General features: G+C 37.2%; 1 protein-coding gene across 4 annotated transcripts in view; it reads left to right on the forward strand.

Annotated features, from left to right (window-relative positions):
- The window catches only part of LOC149422955 (uncharacterized), a 98096-nt gene extending 71987 nt beyond the window's left edge, over positions 1–26109 (forward strand). For all 4 annotated transcript variants that reach the window (XM_089632390.1, XM_089632391.1, XM_089632393.1 and 1 more), the window contains exons 43-50: positions 1073–1173; positions 1930–2239; positions 12103–18881; positions 19136–19421; positions 21484–21802; positions 22429–22558; positions 23092–23274; positions 24500–26109. In XM_089632390.1, coding sequence (XP_089488516.1) covers positions 1073–1173; positions 1930–2239; positions 12103–18881; positions 19136–19421; positions 21484–21802; positions 22429–22558; positions 23092–23274; positions 24500–24592 — 8201 coding nt within the window. In that variant the 3' untranslated portion in view covers positions 24593–26109. The remainder of the gene's footprint in view (positions 1–1072; positions 1174–1929; positions 2240–12102; positions 18882–19135; positions 19422–21483; positions 21803–22428; positions 22559–23091; positions 23275–24499) is intronic.
- Positions 26110–26698: the final 589 nt, after the last annotated feature.

Below are 26698 nucleotides of genomic sequence, written 5' to 3' on the forward strand. Positions count from 1 at the left end.
AAGCAATATCTTAGCCACTTAACGGAATGTTATTTATTTATGAAATTATGTGCATACCTAAATATAGATTTCAGCATCATTTGTCATACTCCTTTCTGTCTTGAACTTGTTTTAAACATACTGTAATATAAGTACTAAACTATTTAACATTGGACCCCAGTGTAAGGGTTACCAAGCTTTGAATGTAAGTCTATAGACATAGATTGCATCAGGGGTTCTACCCCCTGAGCAGTACCTCATGCTAGCTCGTATAAAGGCATGTGTCGATTCTCTCTCGGGGCGTGGAGTCAGCTATCAGTTGCTGCTACCATCACTCAGAACGGGACACGGTGTTCTCAGTAAAGACCATGGAGTCAGGTTTAAATATTATATTATAACAAAGGGCAACGAATTGAAAACATTACGGGTATAAAATAAAATCCTAACTGAGTTCAATCTCTCTCTTTGTTTCCCTGAATTTAAGTAACAAAATCAGCACTGAGTTTATGAAAGCACATGGAAAGAGGGTAGAATGGTCAAGCTTACATGGTTTTCCAATCGGTGAGCGAAAGTGTACGCGGTCATCGTCCACGTGTTAGTTTCGCTGAGAAGATCGTATAGGCGTTTATATTGTATCGCCTTGTTGATAGGCAAAGATTTTAATGTGATTATCTAGACGTTAGTCTGGATATTCCTTCATTGGAAAGCATCCCCGTGTATTACATGGATCCACATATCCGAATTGAACTTCTGGGGCGCGGGACATGATTCCTAGTGAGACGCTAAGGTGAAGATTCTGACTGGGCAAGCCGGAACCGACATGCGTGGGCAGCTTATTCCGTGTCCGAGAGGTGACGTTGCTCGCGGCGATCGCAAAGACTAGCGTGCGGTGAATTCGACTGGACTTATTCGACTTATTATAACACATCGATTAAAATCGCTACTTAACAATAAATAACTTTTTTTTTTTCAGCATTTGTGGGTTGTGATTTATCTAGCATTGACCTTAAGAATTTTCTCCTTCAAGCATTGTACACTCTTCTATTCACCCTTCACTGCATAGAAGAATTTATCATTGCCTTTATATTTGCAGGAATGAGAGTTGGCGTGCAATTTGCCAGCAGACAATCTTCTCCTCTAGGCAGCCCTCAACCCCTCATGTCACCTGGAGCCTCACCTGGCGAATCCATAGCAGTAAGTACACATTCTTTAATAACAAGTATTAAAACCTTATCACAATTAGTACTTTAATTACGTTAAGCAACTCAAAAGTTAAAAAAATTGAGTGTTTTGTTTTGAAATGACAATATGCTTAATTCCTACTGGAATGTCATTTATCCAGTTCCTACTTATCTCCAACCATCACGTTGTTGGAAAAGGATTTGAAATTTAGAACAATAGCACCAACACCGAAATTCGTGTGCATTTGTTTGGAAAAAACAGAAGAAGTTTTGAACTACTGGGAGCAAGTTGTTTGCGATTATCGTGTACATAATCTTTGAAAAGAAGAAAGTATTGAAATTGCTTAATATCATTTAAGTATTCATTCGTTGTGTTGTGGCGACATTACCTCGAGGTATCGCGGTGGAACTCTTATAAATTATATTGTGTTGTGTGCTGCTTCTTGGTAAGTCATTGGTCATCCTGTTTCCTTCTTTCCGTACCTTGTTTCATCCTTACACATACTATCACCTAATTCAAATTTTAAATTCTTTTACAGTCCACAATTCATGTTCATCTGAAGCTGTAATTCGGAAGCAGTTTTGGATGCAACAAAGAGTATAAGGAAAATGATAAGAAAACAATAAAATATAATGGTAAAAACAGAAACAACGGTATGTTTGTACAGTAGAACCCCATCAATTTGAAATCCACGGGTCATCAAATTCCCAAGTATTTCGAATAACCATTTGTGTATGGAGACTTTAACATGTATTTCTATGTTATCAGCAGCGACAACAGATGCTCCAACGCCAACAGTATAGCCCCATGGGACAGCCCCCCAGCTCACCCCTCTCCCGCAGCCCCCTGGTTGCCCCCTCGCCCTCCCCAGGCCCCGACTCCAGTGGTGGAGCGGAACGAGGAGGTGGCAACCCCCATACCCCCCACAGCGCGGTCCCCTTGCCCCCAGGGCTCGGGAGATACACCTACTTCAAGCTGGGTTTGAGGGGAGGTTCCCCCATGTGGGGACTTAATAAGCCCCCGCAGCCCAAGAGACCCGATCATCAACCGGCTCAATCTAGTAGCAACCAGCAAGATAGTGAGTCGTTTATTTATTTTACGTCAACTGGAATTCATTTACATTATAATAATGATTAGGATGTTATATTTAGAATTTAACAATAAGGTTAAGTTTCATTTTTCTCATTTATTTTTTCCATAAACTAAAATGAAAATATTTAGATTGCTAACCCCTCAGGCTAATCTGTTCGCTTTTAGAAACAACTCATAGAAATCATTGTCTCCCTTATTGTCATGTTAATATCATCTAAATGGTGTTAGAAAGAGAAAACACTACGCTTTATATTCAAATCTAAAAGTTAACCACAGAAAAAATTATATATACGCTTTTATGAAACCAGCGTTTCCGATCACAGCTTTAAAAAAAAATTATGAATTTTTTATTAATTACTTTTACAAAAAATGTCAAAAAAAGTGAGGTTGCAGTAACGTTTATAATACATTTGTCCATAGACATATGAATATTAATAGACCTGCCCTAAGTGATAAAAGCGTATTATTCCCCACTCCCCATACCGGTTCCATTGGAACCGGGCTCGCATATGGCCTCTCGTGAATCTAGAAAATGTGACGTCATCATTCTTGTGCGAGCTATGGCCGAGCTTCATCGGTTCATTTTACGAAATAACACGGCAAAATGGTGGCTTGTGCTATGAAAACTTGTAAAAATAGATGTGAAAAAGAGAATAAACCCAATTGTCGTATTACATTTCATATGTAAGCATTATTTTACTTTATTTTAAGCTTATTCACATCGTATAATATGGATCAGTTGTAGAAACATATACTATCTGTGATGTTCTACCCTTCAGGGTAGTCAGCCGTGGACTTCTTGCCACAGACTTCCAACACTCCTTGGATGGAAGATATAATAAGATAGGTTACTTGTTATTAACTGGTTTATTTAGAATAACGCGTGTACAATATAACCGCGTTGGTCAACCTTTATCGGTCCTAGCTAGATTCGGTCCTAGCTAGATTCGGTCTGCCAGAGGGATTCCAAATGAAACCTAACCTGAAGCTGAGACGCCCTCTGTCGTCGGAGGCTAAAACTAAGAGCACTGCCATCTGTGTCTAAAAGCCCGAAGCTTTATACACAACATCTTCCCCCTGCTAACTAGAAACCTGTCTACGATATTTCATTGTTACAGTATTATTTTTAAAATCACGAATCTATACAATCGCAAACAGATGTCACTAAAATCAATATTATTAAAATCAAGAACTAAATATTTGAAAATATATCATTACACACAAAATTAAATAATTCATTAAGCACTGACTCTACTCCAAAAAGATGTTGACTCTATAAGTAGCTGATTCTTTCCCTGGAGGTCATTTCAAAGACGTCTGGGACGAAGTCGTCCCGCCCATGGTGCTGGTTCATTTTGTGGTGGGCTTCTGTTTCTCCCTGGAGACCTGAAATCAAGAGAACTCCGGTTAAAATCTCTCAAAAGGAGTGACGTGTCAACCTCATCTGCCCATCATTTCGTCGTATCAGACGCGAAAGGTTCACTCTCTGCCTCTTCCTCTCTATGCTGCGGACATCCTCTCAGTTGATCAATATGCCTTTTCCACGACATCTGTGTCCCCACAATTTTAATAATACACAGTTTTTTTCCCAGTCTTTTTTCAACAATTCCTTTTGCCCAAGAACATTTATTCACTTGTCTGAAGTCTCTCGCTAAACACTTCTGACCTATCTGAAAACTTCTACAAACAACCCCACCGAAATTCCTAAACTGATTTTCTTGACCTTTATTAATATTCGCATTCGCTAAATTCTCTGTCGAGGTTGCTACGTTTCCTTCAAAACTTTTAGGTAAAAGGCTACTAAAGGTTGATTTTAATCTCCTACCAAACATTAGCACTGAGGGTTCAATTCCAGTTGTGGAATGTGGAATATTTCTATAATCACTTAAAAATTCATATAATCTATCTTTATAATTTGACTTAAATACGTTATTAACAAGAATTTTCTTTAAAAAATTCTTCACTGTTTTTACCGAGTTTTCTGCCTGCCCATTGCTTTGGGGATGACGCACTGGCGTTGTTAAAAACTCAATATTATTATACTCTAAGAAATCTTTGAACTCCTGACTAGTAAAAACGGTTCCATTATCAGTTACAATACAGTCCGGGTACCCAAAATTTGAAAAAATTCTCTTCAACTCATTAATCGTATGACTTGAGTCTGCTTTCGGTATTTCCACGCAATCTACCCATTTTGAGAAAGCGTCGCAAATAACTAAAAACATTTTCCCCGAAATTGGCCCACAATAATCCAGATGCAGCCTCTTCCATGCTGATCCTGAATTAGGCCAGACTGATAAATGACTCTTAGGTGGTAACGGCCTAACTGCTGCACAATCTTTGCAACTTTGAACGATTTTCTCTAAGTCCTTGTTCATTGACGGCCACCAAAAATAACCTTTGGCTAATCCCTTCATTTTTACAATGCCCAAATGCGATCTGTGTAACAAATCTAAAACTATACTCTGAAGCGAACTTGGAATTATAATTCTATGTTGCCAAAACAAACAATCATTTTCAATAGATAATTCATTCCTTTTCATCCAGAATTTCCATAAAAAACTGTTGCAATTTACCCACTTGGGCCAACCTCTACGAAGATGCCCTAAAATTCCTTGAATTTCTGGGTCTGAGCCTGTCGCTGCGACTATACGCTTTACATCTAAGTGTTCACACTTTTCTATATAGCCTATGAAATCGGAACCTAGATCGTCTTCCGATTTTTCCTCTGAGTTTTCCAACGGCAAACGCGATAAATAATCCGCATGATTATTAGCGATTTCTAACCCAAAAATATCCATGAAATCTCTACCTACAATTAGATCTGAACCTCCCGCAACAATTATAAATGTAACATTATTGTTTTTATTTTTGAACTTCACGTCAAAAATAACTTTGCCAATAACTTTCAAAGGATTCCCTGCGTACCCAGTAATGATACGGTTATAAGCCAATAATTTTAATGATCCAAAATGACGCTTAAAGATTTCTTCCTGCATTACACTTAACGAAGATCCCGAATCGACCATCGCTCTAAAATGCTTGTCGTTAATTATAATGTCTGCTGTGAACGGTTTTATTGAAGCTATCACATGATTATTACAACAAAAATCCTCAACAATTGGATTTACACTATTTGAAAAGTTATTATTCACACAATATTTTTGCAGATGACCTACTTCATTGCATTTGTAGCATCTCGCATTGCGAAATTTGCATGAATTAGTACAATGACCCGTTTTCTTGCAAATTCGGCACTGGGTTTTCGCACCCGATGGTACTGTATACATCGATTTGTTTACAGATGAACTCACGGCAAACTTTTGTTTATTGCCCTTAGAAAAATGCCTATTGCTAGTATTCTTACTGATGATGTTAACCTCTGATTTAACTGAATTATTTGGAACGTCTAAAACTGACATACTATTAGCTATTTCCTCTAGTTCGCTAAGTGACAATTTCAGCCCTTCCAAGTAAATCTTGTCTTTAATGCGACCCGGTAATAATCCAATGGCAAACATATCTACTAAATTTTTCTCCAACCTAGCTTCAAACTCACAATAAGTTGACAAAGACCGTAATCTAACCCCAAAATCTTTAATGGATTCGCCCGCCTCTTGTCTTGCTGAAAAAAATACTTCGCGTTCTTTGAATACTGAACGCTTTTTACTACAATGTTTTTCAAGAAGTGCCCATAATTTTTCAAATGAAACGTCCGTAACTCTAAGTGGAAAACACAAATTTATCAACAAAGAGAGTGTATCCGGCTCCAAAAGATTTAACAGAAACGCCCTTTTTTTATCCGCGTTAATCTCATCATTTATAACGAAAAACTGTTCTAGACGAAGCTTAAACAACAAAAAACACTCCCTCGAGATGATTAAAACTCGGAATTCTTCCCGATTCCATATCTACACGAAGCACAGACCACAATAAAAACACACAAGAAAAAAAACAAAACCCGGAACAATAACCTCCAACAAAAAAAACAACTACTTAACTCAGGAACTCTTCTCTGCGCCGCCAATCTTCCAGAAATTCCTTCAAAAGTTGTTATTATCCACCGCTCGCCTTGGCAATAGATAGATGCTGCAAACACCGCACGTCCTGGCAATGTTTTATTGTTCCAAATTAGCTCCACCGCTCGCCTTGGCAATGGATTATTTTTCTTTGTTAAAATGGTCCTCTGGTAAATTGCCTCTTAATTCCTAGAACAGAAATCGTCGATCCTAGGCCTCCACGGCCCTGGATAACCAATCTTGTCTCCCTTCTCCACGAAGGAAAACACAATTGGAAGTCACCCCGTGACTTAGCCCTCACGTTCCCGGTTGACAAAATTTTGCTGCCGTGTGACAACAAAAAAAATTCTCCAGTTATCCTTCGACTGCGCCAGCTGTGATGTTCTACCCTTCAGGGTAGTCAGCCGTGGACTTCTTGCCACAGACTTCCAACACTCCTTGGATGGAAGATATAATAAGATAGGTTACTTGTTATTAACTGGTTTATTTAGAATAACGCGTGTACAATATAACCGCGTTGGTCAACCTTTATCGGTCCTAGCTAGATTCGGTCCTAGCTAGATTCGGTCTGCCAGAGGGATTCCAAATGAAACCTAACCTGAAGCTGAGACGCCCTCTGTCGTCGGAGGCTAAAACTAAGAGCACTGCCATCTGTGTCTAAAAGCCCGAAGCTTTATACACAACACTATCACATCGAGATACATCTGGACGCGTACACAAAGCCGTTTGCATAAGAATTAGGGATGTTTTATTGTTAGTTTATTTTATTGTTAGTTTGTAAATATTACATAATACAATTAATGAACTTAAAATGTCCAACTAGGCGATTGCCCGTTTTAGGACATTCCAATATGATAAGTTTTTACATGTAATATATGGTACATTATAGTGTTGACTATTCTGGTGTTAAAAAAATACATATGTATATTCATATTCTAGAATACTTCCAGTTATATCACGACATATTTTACTATTATTTAGCTGACATAATAACTGAATTAACATAACATAAGCTGAATTAATAGATAAAAACAAGAAAATGAATTTGAAAATGAAACTGAATTGAAGAAATTCTGTTGGTAAGGTAATACAAATGTATATTCATTTTTTTTTTTTTTACTATTGTTTAGCTGATATATAAAACTAAAGAAATATTAATATATTAAACAAGGAAATGAAAAATAACAAAAAATAAAAAATGAAAGTAAAGAAGGAATTTTTCCTTTAAGGAAAAATATCACGAAGAATTGAACAATTTTCGAACTTTCTTTATGTAAAAATACAGTTCCTGTAATGCTAATATAATACCAATATAAGTTAAAATGTAAAGAAGAATGTAAAGAAAAACAAAATTTACAATTTAATTACTGTTTTTTAGCATATTCTCGCATTCAACTCTCCCCAAGTCCAGAAGCCAATTGTTTACCTGCATACGCAGAATATTAGTACTCTTTGCCTTCCATGCATCAGGTATGAGATTGAGCAGTTTAGGGCCTAAGTAAGAGAATTGTCTCTGTGCTAAAGATGAGGAAGTGGTGGGCGGAACTGTTGGGTTTTTTTTTGCATGTCTTGTATTATGACAGTGGTTTACGGAAGCTAAGTAGTGCCTCTGTTTTTGAGTATGTAAAATGATTTTCCTTATGTATAATTGTCTTACATCAAGAACACGAAACTCTGCGAACAATGAATCGCTGGGGTACCTGAAAGGTTTTTTCAGTATGACTCTTATAAGCGATTTCTGGGATTTAGCTAAGGGATCGAGTATGGTTTTGGCACAACCTCCCCAACCTAATGAAGCATAGTCAAGTATGGAATTGCACATTGCAAAGTAAATTCGTTTCAAATCATTTAGACATAGAATATTTCTTATTGCTATAAACAGATGTGTAAGTTTCCTGACCTTTGTGGAAGTAAAGGCTATGTGTTTGTCCCATCTCAGAAATTTATCAATGATAATTCCTAGGTATCTTATATTGTCCACACATTCTAAGGTATTGCATTTACATGTAATAGTGTCGTAACAATGGTGTATTCTAATGTTAATAATTTCTTGTGGTTGACCCGCTTGAGTTGAACTGAAGCAGATGAATTTAGTTTTATCCGAGTTTAGAGTGAGGAGATTACTATCTAGCCACTGTTTAACTTTGTTTATGCCAAATTCAGCTTTAATGCAAGACTCATACCAGGTTTTGCCTTCGAATAAAAGTACTGTATCGTCAGCAAATGTAATAATGTGGTCTGCAAATGAAGTATTACATAAGTCATTTATATAAACATTAAACAATATGGGACCTAGTGTACTTCCTTGTGGTACGCCATATTTAATATTGGCTGGATCACTTAGAGTACCGTTAATATCCACTCTTTGGCTCCTGTTTTCTAGGTAACTAACAAACCACTTGAAAATTTGACCCTGTATCCCAATTCGCTGTAGTTTATTCAGCAGAATTTTGTGCGAGATAGTGTCGAACGCTTTAGCTAGATCTAAAAAAAGTGCAATGCATTTACTACCTTTATCTAGATTATTAGAGATGATTTTTGTCAAATTAGCGATGGCGTTTTCAGTGCTTAAACCTTTGCGAAAGCCGAATTGTCTACTAGAAAGGATGTTGTTATTTTCGAGATAAAGGATGAGACGGTTCTTTACAATTTTCTCCATAATTTTAGAGACAGAGTTGAGCAAGGAAACAGGCCGGTAATTATGTATCAGTGATTTGTCCCCACTTTTATGCAGTAAAATGACGATTGACTGTTTTAAATGGTTAGGGAATTTCCCTGAATTAAAGCTTAGATTCGCAATGAACGCAATCGGTATGGCTATGTATACTTTAATGATTTTTAGAAGATTTGATGAAATCTTATCGGGACCACATGCTTTTGATGATTTAAGGTCGTCAATTATCTTCATGACTTCGTTAGTTGAAGTTGTGATTGAGTCTATTTTGTGACCGATTCTAGGGATAGTTAAATTGGCGAGAGCGGTTTCTGATTTCTTACACTTATCGAGAATTTTTTTCGCAAGTGTGTCACCCACAGATGAAAAGTAACTGTTTGCAAAGTTTGCCATATCTTTGGGGACTTCAGAGTTTGATGTGTTAATGTATAGCGATTTTATTTCCGAAGATTTATTGATTTTGGATTTGGTTATGTTGCGAAAGGTATCCCAAAAACGTTTTGGATTGCAGTTGTTTTCTTAAATGAGTTTTTTATAATAATTTTCTTTCGCCGATGTAATTAATTTCTTACACAAATTCCTATATTTTTTATAATAACATTGTAATACCAAATTCTCAGGATATATTTTTGCCTTTTCATGAAGATGATTTCTTCTGTGAATCGATTTAACTAGCCCCAGGGTGATCCATGGTGTGAATTTAATTTGTTTATTAGATACGGTTATATTACTTGTGTGTTTTGATATATACTCGTGTAGTTTGATAATAAATTCTTTCATTGCTAAGTCAGTATCTGATTTATCTAGAACATTTAGCCAGTTTTCTGCGCTCAAGTCCTCAATTAACTTGTTGAAATTAGTTTTAGCAACGTATTTAATTTTCGAAGAAGTGGGAGGCTTGTTTTTAAGACAAAGAGATGTTGTATAGTGGTCTGAAATAGTTGAGTGTATAACAAAAGTGTCAATAAAGTTAATATTTTTTACATTGATGTGATCAAGACAGGATTTACTCGAGCCCTGTTCACGAGTAAAGCTGTTAATAGTCTGTGTGAAACCATTTTCCGCGAGTAGACATAGATAATCGATTGATTGACGGTGGTAGTCAGGGATAGTGTTAATGTTTAAATCTCCCATTATAATTTGCTGTTCAAATTTTTTCGCATTGTTTAAAATTTCTTGCAATGAAGAAAGGAAGGGGTCAATATTGATGAAGGAAGGAGATCTGTAAATGGCGAATATGCATATGTTATTATTCAATACTATTTTCATACAGTTTGATTGTGCTAAAGTAATTTCCTCTACATGAGCTTTGATTCCGTCCTTGATGTAGATAACAATTCCACTGGATTTGTTGAGGTTGGTTGTGGTGTGATATTCAGAGTAATTGTGGATTGATTTTACGGTGTAGTATTTATTTAACCAGCATTCGGTTAATATTATAACATCGAAAGATGAATTAAATTGATCAAGAAAAATTGTAAAGTCATCTAGATTTGATATGCTTCTAATATTCTGGTGTATGATTTTTAGACTATATGAGTCCCAGTTATAGTTGTTTAAATTCTCCAGATCTCGAATTATATTCATATTAATGCTAATTACAGAATCATTGTAATTATCCGAAGGTAACTGAAACATAATTATGATTAAATTTGTGCCTTCGCCTTTTGCGCTTTGATAAAATACATAATCGTATCATTTGGAACGTCTATTTTTTCATCTGTTATATCTTGCTGGAACTCCGTCGTATTAATAAAGGATAATAAACCAATCATTTTTAAATTTATTCCACTTTAATGGTGTTATTACTAAACGAGTTTTGAATTTTACACAACTCAACAACACTTAATATAGGATAAATGGTTGCTTAACAATTGTGAAAAATTGGTATGTTTGGAAGTAAAATGTAGATACAGTGAGCATGTTTGGAATGAAAATTGTATGTGTCATTTTGCTGTCCGATGATATTTTTTATCTACTAAAATTAAAAATATATTTTTCTATCTCACATCGCCACCGATCATATATTATTTTTAGATCATACTATCACACGTCGCAACCGACCACGTGTTATGTACGCGCGTTGTTTCGTATGTATGGTAATGCGCTAGGTTATACTGAGTGGCGATGTGTGATAGAAAAACATATTTTTTGTTTTTGATTGAAAAAGTGTCATCGGACGGCAAAATGATGTCCAAATTTTTACTCCAAATACTCTTAGGAATCGCTGGTAAAAGCTGTGTGTATATAATTTCATTTGTTTTTTTAGTTGTTTTCCTTTTCTATTATCTTCTTAAAAGTGAAATGTTATATATTTTCTTAAAGATTTCATTATTTTATTAATAATAGGAACAGAGCGGTTGTGACAACCCTCAACATTGCTCGAATGTAGCGATTCTCAAGTGTGCTCATCATTGTTTACTGGGAAGTAAATTATGAAACATTTATAAAAGGGTCTTAACCAAACACGGAAACAAAATATTCGACTCTGAAAATAGAAGAAATTTACTTTGCCGAATTTGGACTTCGCAAATTTGTTCATAATGTTGCGAGTAATTGCGCTCCCATGTAAAAATGTCTATTCATTTTAAAACAGATTTTACTTTTAAGAACTAAATGGTGATATTATAATGCGAGATGCCTATATACTGTCAAATTGATTTATTGACGAATCACAGTCAGCTTTCCCCTCTGCGTCCCCCAACTGTTGGTTTGACCCCTCGCCTTTAAGTTCTCGTCTATTAATATTCATATGTCTATGCATTTGTCTAATAAAATATGTGTGTTGTGTTGTCTAAAAAAATATATTTCAATAATTATTTTTTAATTTCTAATAATAACATTATTTGAATGTATATTTCATCACCTTTTTGTTTGTAGTTTTCAGAAAAATTCCATTAATTTTTATTTTATTACAAAGCGGAAATAATCTGACCATCTAACAGAATACATCAGAGGCCTGACTGTTTACTTTGTACTCATTTTTTATTGTGTCGAACTCTTTATTATATTATTTCTCTCTATTATTATCATGTTGTGAAATATTTAGACTGTTCGACACTTATTAGTTATTTCACTCTTTTATATGACTCTCGTAAAGAAATTCTACATTTTTAGATTTGTGATATGTACTAATTTTAAATTATTTGTTTACAGATCAAATCATAAAGCAAAAGAAAGAGCCACACATCAGTAAAGTGTCTATTCTGAAGAAGAAGCCACAAGTTAAGATTACAAGTGTTCCTATGATATCTGCGACAAATACCAAAATGGCTTCCCTAGTAAATTCAGAGTATAATGATCCTGAAGAAGGCTCCAACACGCCTCCTCTCAGCCCTGGATCAAAAACAACATCTTCTATTACCATTGAAGGTCCGAAGATGTTGATAAATAAGGAGGCTAAACCATCCACTGCACCAGAAGATCTGAAAGGAATCAAAATCACTAAAATGGTTCTGGACAAAAAGCCTTTAGAAAGAGTCAGAACAAATAATGATGAAGATGTTGTTCTAATTGATAGCAGTCCAGATGATAACAACAAACAGCAGATAATGGACTATGATGATGAAAATGACAAGAACTTTGTTGGTGCTGAAGTATCACTTTGTGCTGCCGCAGGAGACTCGGATCAGGGGGAATTGTCTGTCATGGAGCCATTTCCACAAGTCGACATATCAGAGATTGCTGCCAGTCCACTCGATGCCCAGGAATATGTCTTATTCTCTTCCGATGGTGTTGATTACACTGTCGACAGTGATGATTCCATTAAACACTTGAATTTTATCAATAAAGACAATGCTGTTGTTATAAGCTATAGTCGGCAGACATCGGAGTCTAACGAAGAGAATATGCAGAGTCCCGCTGAGGGAAGTGAAGATGAAGGAAGTTGCATACAAATAGATGATGACGTTGTCATTGAAAAACCAACTAACATGTCTAATCAGACTTCCAAGAAAGTTGTAAAAATAGGCCATGTCATCCATGAAGTAATGGATGATTCTGATATTGTTGTAATAGGCTCCGTCATTTCACCTGAAGAACATATTGCAACTGAAGAGGACTTTGAAGAGCTTATCGACGGCGGGAAACCAGAAGACGCCGTGGAGGAAGAGACTGCTCCCAAAAAGAACCCTGCTGAGAAACAAACAATTACATTGTCAACAGAATCTTTGCCCACAACCATCACAAGGACAGAAACTACCAAGAAAACGGTTGCTGTGATAAGCCTCGGCTCCAAACCTCCGCAGCATGTCACCGGAGTACAGCAGTTTAAACTTTTAAATACTGGGAAAACAACAACTGGAATAACACGGCTACCATTACTCAATTCGGCTGCAATTTCACCTCATTCCAATACAAAGATCGAAGTTTCGCAGGCCTCTGTTGCTTCTGTCTCCATCGCAAATCAAACCATCTCTGTGCCAGTTCTCAAAACCTTGAACGTGCCTACGGGATCCATGGTAACAAGTGTGCAGGGAATCAACTCCCCTGGCACCCACATTAAGAAAGTTCCTATTACGATCTCTACCCCATTGAGTCTTCCATTATCAAAACCAATTACCTCAGTAATAAGTGTTATTTCTACAAACATACCGAGGATGGCAACTCTAAGTCCGGTGATTACACTGGCCACAACATCTGCTGCTAATTCACCGAGGATGCCAATTCCTATTCTCACCCAACAGCACATCAAGCAAAAGATTATTAAAACAATGGAAAAACCAGCAAAGCTTTCCATTTCCACTCCAAAGATTACTTCCATGTCTGTTTCCAAAGATACTACTCTACCGGCCAATATTTTCCAGGATGAATCAGCTTCTCCTGATAGCTCGCTTAGTCAAGATGAAGGCAGTGAAAATGATCCAGCCAAAATTGAAATCAGCCACACAGTTGAACTTGAAAGGCCAATTCAAAAACCTATACCCATAATAAACAATCCAATCAAACCTGTGCCCACTACCACCCACGGTATAATGTTTGCCAATCAACCTGAAGGTCGCAAAACTAAACAAGAAGAAGACATTGAAAAAGAAATAACAAAGAACACGGAGGCTCTGGGTATTAGTAAGCCTGAAATATCCAAATCTCCCGATAGAGTAAGCGAGAAGATTCCTGATAATATAATGGAGGGAGATGAAGAAGAGAAGATGGTCAGACAAGAAGAAGCACCTAGCTCTAAGCTTTTCAATCAAAACATGAGCAGAAGTAACTCTATTGATATGATGGAGAGGAGTTTATCTAATGATAGCATTGATTCGCTAAATGTTAAAAGTATCAAAGCTACGGCCAATCCTACCAAAGAAATAGTGTTGGATTCGAATATGAGAGTGTCGTCTGATGTGTCGCAAGAGTCGATACAAATATCTATCCCATCACCAACTCCCTCTCAAGAACAGTATTTGGACAATATAACTTTGCAGGCTCATTCTGACTCTGAAGTCGACAGTCGAGGCAACTCAACTCAGAAACAAGATGACTCTCTGGAAGAAATGCTGAATAAACTTTACAGTGGAGAGCAAAAGCTCTTTCCTATGAAACTCGGAGAACAGCAATCTGATTCATCTCAAGACAATACCTGCACTTCCATGGATAGAGAACACGATTCAATGGCAGATCTTGACGATATCATAAGACAAGACCTAAATAGCAATGCCACGGATCATAGCCAAGAGTCTTCAAAGTCAACCATTCCAGTTCATGTCATCATGCGATCGAGAGAATCTTCACCCGTCACTGTTGCCACATCGAGAATTACAACCATCATGCCTCAGTTGTCTCCGTTATCAAAACCCACCGAGTTGACAACCAACATTGCCAATGGCTCGCAACAAGTGAGGACCATCATGTCTTCTCTCAACACATCTAAAGTTGAATCCACTGTAAACACTTCTAACACAATAACATCCATAAAGAAAACTCATCTTCACTTGGAACTACCTTCATCCACACAAGTTAATTTTGAAAATCTACTGCCCTCTACTAAAGTAGAAGTAGTAACGAGCAAGAGTTCTCACCGTGGTTTGATGGAAAAAGCTGTTATGAACAGCAGAATAAATCTCGTAGAAACGTCACAAATGAATTTAATCCAGAATTCAAGAATCAGTAATGTGACGCCTGTTAGTAGTGCCATCATTCGTGGGCAACAATCGCCGCATGGTTCCCCAACAGGATCTCCGAGACACAGTCCTCTTCTGCTGTCCAAGTCTCCAGTACAATCTCCTCTGGTCATGAGTCAAAGTAATTCCGACGAGTTTCCCACGTCTAGTGCACAAACACCTGTGATAAGCCAACAGCTAATCCAGATGCCAGCTCTGTCGAAGATTCAATCAAACGCTCCCCAACCCATGTCGACAGTCATTCAAGGGAGTCTTCAAACATCCTCATCCTCACTGCCTTTACATAAACAACTTATATCTACAAATATTCTGAGCTCCACTCTACTGCAGGCTGGTCGTCATGGTCCCAATAATATTCAACTTCCTCTGCAAAGCATCAGCTCTAGTCAACCGCCGGCGCTCGTGATGAGCTCTAGGCCTGCCACTATCATATCCACTCATCAACTACCTCCAAATGTACAGTCAACTGCTACGCACAGTATTCTCAGTGCCAGTCTTTCTCAGTCTTTGGCCAATAAATCCCATATGAACCCAAATATTATGTCAACATCCAAATTGTTGCATAGCCAACTGACTTCACCATTGAAACGTTCCAAGTCAACTGATGAACCCAAGAGTGATGTGGTAGTTGGCCATATCCAACCAACAAAGAGACACAGTCTGGAATCTGTCATTGTCAAAAGTGAGCCCATGGAATGTGATGACAGCGGATCAAACCTCGAATCAAGCGGATGCAAATTTTCTAGTATGCCTCAGAAGACTGACGAATCTCAAAACGTTCTTCTGAAACAATTATTACAAAATTCTGGTGGCAATTCTCCTAATGTGGCCCCGTCCAGATCCACAGTTCCATTGCTACTGGCTAGTCAAAGAACAGCACCGAGCTTAGGAATAGTACCATCACTGGAAGCGCAACTGGCCAGACCGTCTATCCCGCCACCACCACACTTGCCTCTGGCACCTGTTGAGCCACCCAAAACATCACCGAGGCCTGTCGTCGTGTCGAGAGAACCTAATTTTGTATCTAGAGAATCGACATTTGTAACAAGAGAGTCCCCGTTTGTATCTAGAGAATCTCCATTTGTGTCTAGAGAATCTACATTTGTATCAAGAGAGTCCCCATTTGTATCTAGAGAATCTACTTTTGTGTCAAGAGAATCTGCATTTGTGTCTGCCCAGTCACGCCCTCCTCAGTCTTCTCCTGCACTCCTGACAATGAACACAACACCCATCACGACTCAGACCCAGTCTTCCACCCAATCTTTAATGGATGTCAGAAAACCATTGAGCAAATTAATTATCAGGGAGGAACCTCCACTTACGCCCACATCGTCTACACCTACATCCACAACTCCATCGTCGGCTTTCTCAATGTCAAGTGAAATTTCACCACTGCTTATTAAAAAAGAAGTAACAGTTCCTCAACAAAGCCCAGTCAGTCAACCTTTTATACCTCAAGAAGTGAAAAAAGAACTCTTAGATGAGTGTTCACAGCAGTCTACAATGTCCGGTATTTCAGCCGCCTCTGATCAGAAATTAGATATCACTTTAAAGGAAGAACTCTCTGATACAACTACCATGGATACCACTACAGACAATAACGGCACTACTCAAGAAACTGCTTTGGAAGCAAAGAAGCGAAAGCGAAGAGAGTATCAACAAAAGCGCCGTCAAATGCAGAATAACCAAAAAATAGAAGCAACTAGCACAAGTACTAAAAAGAGGCCAAGAAAAGGTTCAAAAGTGGAAGAAGATTATGATACATTCATTGACAACCTCATGGCCCAGTTGAGGCAACTCCAACCCATGCAAGTTCAAGAGCCAATGCTAGGCAAGAATTACGGCGTTTGCCCCGTGTTTGGTTTAGGTGATCTATCTAAAATTGTAACTGCAAAAGAATACAACATCAGGTTTGGAGATTTAATTGGAGAATTTGGTACTGCACGCATTCCTAATGTGGCTGATTTCTACAATGCAAAGCCATTTGGTGAAGAGGAACCTATTCCAGAGAAGCCTCCCGTTTCAACTCAGAGGGGATTTTATGACCAAGAGTTTTCACCAATTCGGCTGGATACTGATTCAGATGAGAAAAAGTTAGATTTCCTTTGCAAAGAAAGAGATGTTGATACTCCCGACACCATTATCAGCAGTTCTAGTCCCGAATCATGGTTGTGGGATGATCCTAATCCTTTCCCCGGACTTCGACTTATCAATGAAGAATCAGATAGTGAAGAAGAAGTTGATAGGTCTACTTCTCCCATCATACCAATTATAACACCCATTCCCATTAGGGTAAAACCATTACCTCTCCAAATATGTGAAAAAGAAACAGACAAGGAAAATATTTGTAACAATGCAACTACTACACCGAGTAAAGAAGTGGTTTCTATTAAATCGAAATTAACACCAGATCAAGATCCAGAGAATGCTGAAAATGTGACAGTAACGCTAACTCTAACCTCGGGAGCCGCAGAAGACATATTGGGTGTGCTAAGAAAACTGGCAGGAATTCTTCACATTCCTCCTCCTACCGCTTACCAAATTGTGGAAAGAACTGCCACTCCTCATAGGCTCGGCTTATACCGTTCCAAGGGCAAAGACGGAAAAGAGGGAACTACCATTGACATTCAAAGCATTTTAAACGGGGCCGCCAAATTCTGCCGACATTGCGATGTAGTAATTCTGGATTCCGTTCTTAGAGCAAAAGCATCAGAGTTTCCTTCCCTCAAATCCAGTAGTGATGACTTGTTGAGCGATACAGATTCAGAATTGTACTTTTGCAGCACTCAGTGCTATAAGAGATTTGCGTGGCGACCTACCAACATTCTCATTGATAATAAATCCTCTGCTAAGCATCTTGAAGAAGAAAGTAACCTCACCCCTGTCGTGGACTCCAAGAAAGAACACACACCAGTGGAAAGAATGGAGACTGACGAAATGGATAACATGAAACGGGACATTAAGGATGATAAGATGGATCTATTGTTTATGGACTCGTTGGATAATGACGATTTGATTAAAGAAGAAAATGAGAGTCCCGAATACAAGAGTGATATTAAGTTGGAAGAAAAGAATTTGAAGTCAGGATTGAAAGATTCAAGTAATTCTGGTCCCCCACTGAAGCAATTCAGAGGTTTACAATACAAACTGTGGTCTCCTGGCTGCATAGTTCCACCAACTCGCTACAAGCGTCCTACAGACCGAGAGATCACAGAGTTGGTTTTCCGTACTGGCATTGCTGTGATGCCCATCAAACTACCAGACGATATGCGACGCTGCTTCCTTTGCCAAACACAAGGTGACGGCGTTGCGGACGGACCATCCCGTCTCCTCAACTACGATGTCGACAAATGGGTGCACCTCAACTGTGCCCTCTGGTCTGACGGGGTTTATGAAACTGTCAACGGTGCTTTGATGAACTTCGAGAATGCCTTACAAGCCGGCATGGCAACATTGTGCATATTCTGCGAACGTCCTGGCGCCACCGTTCGCTGCTTTAAAACTCGTTGCAGTAACGTCTACCATCTGAGTTGTGCCGTTAAGGACAACTGTGTTTTCCACAAGAACAAAACTGCGCATTGCACATCCCATGTGCCTAAAGGGGAGAAGGAGAATGAACTAACCACACTGAGTGTACAGAGAAGAGTCTATGTTCAGAGGGATGAGAGTCGGCAGGTGGCTGCGGTGATGCACCTGGCTGACCTTACCTACCTGCTGAGGGTGGGAGGACTGATATTCCTGTCAGTGGGACAGCTTCTGCCACACCAACTCGCCACGCATCACACCCCGCACTACATCTACCCTATAGGATACAAAATTGTAAGCATTTTATAATCTAGTTCAAATATAGCAAAAGCTCTTTATTTATTTCAAAATAATGCATTGCAATACTAATAATCTTATAACCTAAAGAAGAAAATTTTAAATTAAATCAAAACAATTTATGCTTACTAAAGTTTGTATCAACAATATACAGTAAAATAACTTTGATAGCCCAAGCCTCCGGATTGTATAGCTGCCAAATGTGAATTTTCTTTCATTTGATTTGTATAACTAATTGTTCATTTTCTCAGGTTCGCTTTTACTGGTCACCCAAGCGCCTGAACTCCCGATGTCGCTATATCTGCTCTATTGTGGACGGGGGCGCACGCCCCGAGTTCGTCGTCCATCCCCAAGAGGACGGGGCCCCTGAGAGTCGAGGCCCGAGCCCCCGCGCTGCCTGGGCCCCCCTGTTGGCATCGCTTTCCGCCTTGAGACACAGAAGTGACACCTTGAGGCTGTGGCCCGATCATATCACGGGAGAAGATCTCTTCGGGCTGACGGAGCCAGCTGTGGTTAGAGTGCTGGAGAGCTTACCAGGTAATTTATTTGTTATTAGAGTCGTACAGTTATGTACCTTAACCCTTCTGTTGCCGACAGGGGTACCCAAAATCAACATTACCTGCTCCGTGTATAATTTTAAATCAGATTTTATATAAGATTTGGGAATCGATCGATGAATTCTGACCAATGACTATAAATTGACTGCTTTAAAATCGATGAATCTGACCAATGGTGTGACAGCTGTGGCTTCGAATGATTTTTGACACAATCGATTCCTTGTTCGATGACGTTTCAAAACGATTGTCTCGAAGATTTCAAGTTTATTTTTGACAAAATCGATTTGTCCATGACAATGAATCGAAATATTTCGATTGTCAAAAAGATTGAGTAAATCAAAAATTATTGAGATACATACTTGATTTATTTTTAACTTACAAGTGTAGCAGCCGCCTAAGAATTGTTATAAAATATTAAAATTTGTTTTGCTTACATATGAGGCGTGTTGAAACAAAGACAGCAATCTCCACTTCTTTTCATTTTGAGTAAAATGCAATAAATGTTTTTTTTTGTATTTTTCCGATACCGTAACTATAAAGTATAGTTTTTGTTAGTAAATATTTCCTTAAGTAACACCCTGTGTACATTTTATTGCGATTAATTGGTAGATTATTGAGTTATTTTCAATTAATAGATGGATATTGCTGCTTTTGTTCTGGAAGGTTGGACACTGCCGGTTTTGTTCCAAACACATGTGGATTTTGCTAGTTTTGTTACGAACTGAAAAGGCCATTTTTTTTTAGGTTACAGTAAAACACGGAAATCAGTAATTAGTATCATTTTACATATTTATTCGGAAAGACATATTTTACAACGCAAGACAATTTACATATTGGAAAGACAATTTTACAGAATGTATGCAGCGGTAGTGTAATGCGATAGATTCCATATTTTGAAAAACTAGGCAAAGTAACAACGGTACAAAAAATAATAACAGATCAGAAAATAAATTAATGCTAATATGTAACTCTTAAAATAATTAATTACACAAAACAAACAAAATAGTGACGAATAAAAGACACAGTTTCCTGACATCATAAATAATATTATTATTTTCTGGAATTTCTGAAATATTTTCTAGTGAATTTAATTTCAAATTAAAAAAAAATAAAAAAGTATCTTATCAAGAAATTATTAATTAAGCATAAAATAATATTGAAAAATGGTCATAATAAAGAGCAAAAATTGTTGAGTGAGCAGGAATTGTTTTGCCGAATATCTGAAAAAAAAATTATGTTGTATATTAAATAGGTTAGTACCAAATAATAAACGTAAGATAAATATTTCAGTACTCTCTTTATCACAATATTACACTTTATCTTAATATTTCACGGGTACCTACTAAAAACATATGTATGGGCATTTCACCAAACGGACAAAAGTTTGATGTTTACAGTAACATTATATGCATTACTAACCATTGTTTTTTGGTAACATTCCTCTTCGAAATTTCTGGTTTTTCCGCATTCATTCTTCCTTGCCATTTCTGGTGTAACTTCACTTGGAAAACATTCCATCTTTGATTTCAATAGAGTTTACAGTAATATAAATCACTTTTTCACCACAAAAACATTAAAAAACCGAGCTTATGTATCACACTAGCTGTTCACACTTTGTATGGGGTGGCCATTTTGAATATCATATTTCTGGGTCTCTGATTGGCTGAAACAAAAACTGCTGTTTTTGTTCCGTATCCTAAAGGAGATTGCCATGTTTGTTGTGGAACTAAATATTAAAATTCAAAAATGTATGGGATATTGTCGTTCATGCTCCGATACCTTTGCAGCAGTCGATAGTATTTTTGATTCTCTATCCATCGCCATATCTAACTCATTTTACACCAATGGTGGAGATTGCTGTCTTTGTTTCAACACGCCTCATATATATCGCCATAGTTGACTTATCGTATATGGGAACTATATGACTCATTATAAATATGTAAAAAAATATCACATCCGGTATTCGGGGTCTTTGGCTAGTCCATTGCAAATTCAAATTGTATTGTATTATGTTCTTGCTAATAACTGTTTTATTCTCACAGGCATCGACACCCTATCAGACTACCGCTTCAAGTACGGGCGTAACCCTCTTCTAGAGTTGCCTCTGGCTGTCAACCCCTCGGGTGCCGCTCGCACGGAGGCCCGCAGTGCCGCACGGGGTGCCGCCTGGCGTCGCGCCCTCGCAGTCAGAGCCCCGCACGCGGCGCCCCCGCGCCCCTCCGCGCCCCCGCTGGCGCCCCCGCCCCCACCCCCACCGCCCGGGGAGCATGCATGCCCCTATTCCAAGCAGTTTGTGCACAGCAAGAGCAGCCAATACAAGAAGATGAAGCAAGAGTGGAGGAACAATGTTTATTTGGCCAGGTATTAATAAAGGAAAGCACCGTTAAACCGTGCATACTAACATTACCTAGGAACTATCTGTATGAAAAACTATGTCTGGTAAACTATCTGTTATGAAACAGATAGTTTTAAAATTCTCTCATTTGTCTATGGTTGGCGATGTCGGCTGCATGAGAATGGGTTGTTCCTCTGACTTGTTCGAGTTGAAAATGGTATTCATGAGGATCCAGTTACTGATTCTGTCTTTCCTGCATTAATAAATGCTTTCCTACAGCCTATTATTCCTTAACTTTCCTCACTGTGTTACCCTCCCAGATGCAATAATATTTTAAAGAAAGACAGATATTCCCGGGTTACAGATAACCTTACAATAATTGTGTTCTTCAATTATACAATAAGTGGAAACTGTTGCTTGTACAATGACGGAGGACTTAGCAGAGGATTAAACGGTCGGTGAGACCCGACACTTTGGACCTCACAGTTACTAACTGATGGCGTACAGTTCTATGACAGTTGGGTATGAGGTGATGGTTTCCATTGCATGTTTATGATATTACAGTATCTTGTAAGTTTTCATGCTGGTTTGTTGTATGTTCAGTAAAAGCCCATCGTCGTTGATGATTAATAAATAAAATAAATGTTTTCAGGTCAAAAATTCAAGGATTAGGATTGTACGCCGCGAGAGATCTAGAGAAACACACCATGGTGATTGAGTACATTGGCGAAGTTATCCGCCATGAACTATCTGAAATAAGGGAAAAGAAATATGAAGCCAGCGTAAGTTAACTTTATTTCTTCAATAAATTATTATAAAGCTTTAATAGTAATGGCGAGGTCTGCCAACATTGGACTCCAATATCGAGATGTCTCGGGGAACTGTTTCTTTTCCTATTTTAATTATTACATCGTAAATATTGTCTTAAAGAACGGAAAGGATTAAAACATGATTGGAAACCATTGGTATTATTTGCACCCTTGAGGTGATAATTCACAAAAATTAGCCAAGTATATTATATTAGTAATATTGATTGTGCTAGTGGAAATGGAAATATGTATCCTTTTTAATTTAGTCTTAAAAGTAGCACCCTCTGGTTTGGTAATATACATTGTGTTGACAGTCTAGTGATTTTGGTTATTAGGGATGATCGGTCAACTAACTAACAATCTCTCTTTCTACAACATGAATTGAGAAAGGGGAAGAGGTTACAAAAAAGCTGTCAGAAGTATACATAGATATCTCTAGATTTGAACTGTCTTGACTCAAGATGGTCTGCTGCTCTTTTATCCCCAGTCTTGTTTCTGAATTGCAGAACCGCGGCATATATATGTTCCGCCTGGACGAGGAGCGCGTGGTGGATGCCACGCTGGTGGGAGGGTTGGCGCGCTACATCAACCACTCTTGTAACCCCAACTGCGTGGCGGAGGCCGTGGAGGTGGAGCGTGACACGCGCATCATCATCTTCGCCAAGCGGAGGATCCTGCGCGGGGAGGAGGTGACACAATCATACTTCTTGCAACTTTTGCTCATCATGGGAGTTGTGGAGTCCTCTTCGCTATTAAAGTTCCCTAACTAAAAGAACTCTCTCTTCTGAATTCTGTAATCTAGTCTAAAATTTTAATTTACTCGAGTACCGCTGCTGCGTAAAAGTTTAATTTCTTAATATTATAGTGAAATAAATGAATGCCATGAAGAAGAAATGAGAGATGCAATTAACTAGAAGATCAACTTAGCATCTATGGTTGATATGATAAATTAAGATTGTACCACTGTAGTCAGGAGTACTCCTGGCCCAGTGCGACCAGTACACCATGGGGCACTGTTTCGTTAGGACTTCTTCCCGAAACAATTTTTTTTTTAGTTAACAGAATCACTTCTTACAACAAAAAATCAATAGCAAAGAATTGATAATTAAGTCCCTACCAGTAAATTTTTTCAAATGTGCTTTTTTTTATTACTATTTTTTTTTAATTGATATTTTAAAGTTCCATATAGTTCAAGATCTGATAATATTTGCTTCGATCTAGAAATTCCAGACACAAAGCTGAAATTCAATAACGCTACAGCCCACCATGTGTTTTTTAACCCATTGGCCTCAAACGACGCCGTCCCGGCGGGTCTGGTGTCGTCGGCTTAAAAACGAAAAAGGGATACATTATTTACATCTGTGTTTAAAATTTTAAATGACAATCGCTCTGTAGATAATTAAGCATTCATTTCGTAGTAATTGGCAGGACTCCGTTGGTACAGTTTTTTCCTGATATTTACGATTGAAATTTTGTTATATTTCAGCGTCATTGAATTTTTTTTAAAATAGCGTGTGGTTCGGGAATTGACAAGCTTGTTCGTAAAATGCGTGGTGGGCGGCTAACATCAGCCCAAATTGAAATAAAATATATTATGTTCATAAGTATGATTAATGTAAAACTTTTCTTAATCCAATTATAAAAAAAAGAAAAAAAAATGGTTTTTATAAAAAAAATATTTTTATATCCTCGTTTAATCATATTATTATTATTTTTTTAAAAACTGCATATATTTTTTGCATACCTTAATTCAATGAATGAGTAAATTTAAAAAAATTGTTTCGTTTGCATGTTTAGTTTAAAAGTTATGTAAGATTTAGTACACCACTGCAGATTTAAAACTTCGGTACAAAACAATTCGGAGGCCAATGGGTTAAGGAAAATCCTTAAAATAATGAATTTATTTATTTTTAGCTGGCGTACGACTACAAATTCGACATTGAGGATGATGCTCATAAGATATCCTGCATGTGCAGCGCCCCCAACTGCCGCAAATGGATGAACTAATCGGGGGAACAAACACTTTAGCCAATATTTCTATTATTATTGATGGTGCAAAAAAACCTAGTAATTGGAACGGGCAAAACTTCCATCTAGTCAGTTGTTAACTGGGTACCTATCAGAAGATGTGTAAATAACTTTATTTTTAAACATATACATTCCCGTCAAATTATAGTCGCAGAATCAGCGTGAAAATTGCATTTATTTGTTTAGTTGTATGTCGGTTGTAAGTTGTAAAAAAGAATTATTGCAAAATTAATGGAATTGAAAAACATATTGGGTTTGAAGATAAAAGATTTAAGATGTGGTGTTTGTTGTGTAGAGTATGTATGATAAACCGCTATTAGTAAATTTATTTATATTTTCTTTGACCAGTGATAATATGAAATAAATCAATGACAATAGACACATTATTTAAGGAGTGATAAATGAAGTGTACAAAATCCCTCCCCTCTGTACATAAACACCTAATAACTAGGATCATCTTATTGTTAACTGCATTCTGTGATCATGACGATGAAACGCTGATGGCTGGAGCCACCTCCTCGGATATCACAATACTACAACTAGAAGCTAGATGTGTACAATTAGTTATCACTACATTAACTACTGAACCATTACCATTATATTGAACTGCAAACATAATGCCGGAATTTGTTAACTCGAGTACAGAGTATGCTGGTTTAGCTATACATATGAGTATGTTCTCCCATTTATCATTGGAAAGTTGATAAATGGAAGAAAACAGACAAAGGAATATTGTATGTTATTTGAAAGGCTCGCAAGTTGAATGCGTACTATGTATTCTGGTCACCAGTTTGTTTGCGTTTAAAATGGTTCAAGAGCTTGTAAGGAAGGCCTGGTAAGATATGTCCTGTAAAATAGAATAGTTAGTGTAGAGTAGAGTAGAGTAGAGTAGTGTAGTGTAGTGTGTGCAGCTGTATGTCATATGAAATAACCTGCCTTGATGAAACAGCCTTTTGTACGGTCTGCCATTAATCTAATTTTAGCGTAAAAACCAAATGTTAGGCTTGTGCAATACTGTTATTATATTACCTATGTATTACTTAATTTATATATTGAGCAAGAAGTGTAGATTATTTAATTATTTCTATATCAGATGAACGTTGCACCGATGATGCAACATCTGTAGATAGAGACGACGAAGTTATATTTTGAGGATTTAGAATTTCAGAGAGTATCTTTACTTTAGAGACTATATTATATATATTTATAATTAGAAATATACCGACTAACTTCAGTGTCATTTAGTTATAGCTTTTTCAAGAATTTACTAAAATAATTAATATTTTCATTTATATATTCATTTACTTTGGACTCTATTCACACTAGCTTTAAGATATAAATATTATATTGTTATGTAATTATTCCCTTTTCACTTATAAAGTAATTTCATCACTGTTCACATAGAATCAGCACATTTCCCACCTGTATTTTTGAATAATGTTGAGAATTTTATGACAATCGTAGTTTTTATATACACTTACAAAATTTTTACCACTTGTGATCATGTTTGTAATATTATACTTCCTTTTATTTAAAAAATCATTATGATCAAAATATTTTTTTTATTGCATAGTAATGAATAAACATTGTTTAAACAAATTGATACCTTTTTTTATTGACTAATTTCCAGATGCTTTGTTTTATGTTAAATTATTCAATGTACCAGGGGCCTAGCACGGCAATACTCATAACAAAGCAATAATGGTAGGTTAAACTTAGCTCTTAATGTTTGTATATCAATGTGTGGAGCACGACAGACGATGGACAAATGTCCCGTGATGCCATGCCGCATAAATCAAAATCAGTAGGTCATCAAATATTTATAAAGACTAGTTGTTATATTTCTCAAAATCGGTAGATTTTAGATGATTTCAGTAGGAATGGCATCACTATCTACGACACCATCGAGTGAATAAGTCAAACTTGTGAATTAAAATTGTATGTGGGTACATAAAATTGTTTATTTTTTCACAAAAATTCAACAAAGGTTTATTTAAAGTATGTCATAGTTTTTTTTTTAATAAATATTCATAAATAAAATAGTTTTTTTAACAAATTTTGAACACCTCAGGCTAATTTGTTCAA

This window comes from Hesperophylax consimilis, chromosome 6 (assembly GCF_061612785.1).
Source record: "Hesperophylax consimilis isolate HC1 chromosome 6, BYU_Hcon_1.0, whole genome shotgun sequence".
Classification (NCBI taxonomy): Eukaryota; Metazoa; Arthropoda; class Insecta; order Trichoptera; family Limnephilidae; genus Hesperophylax; species Hesperophylax consimilis.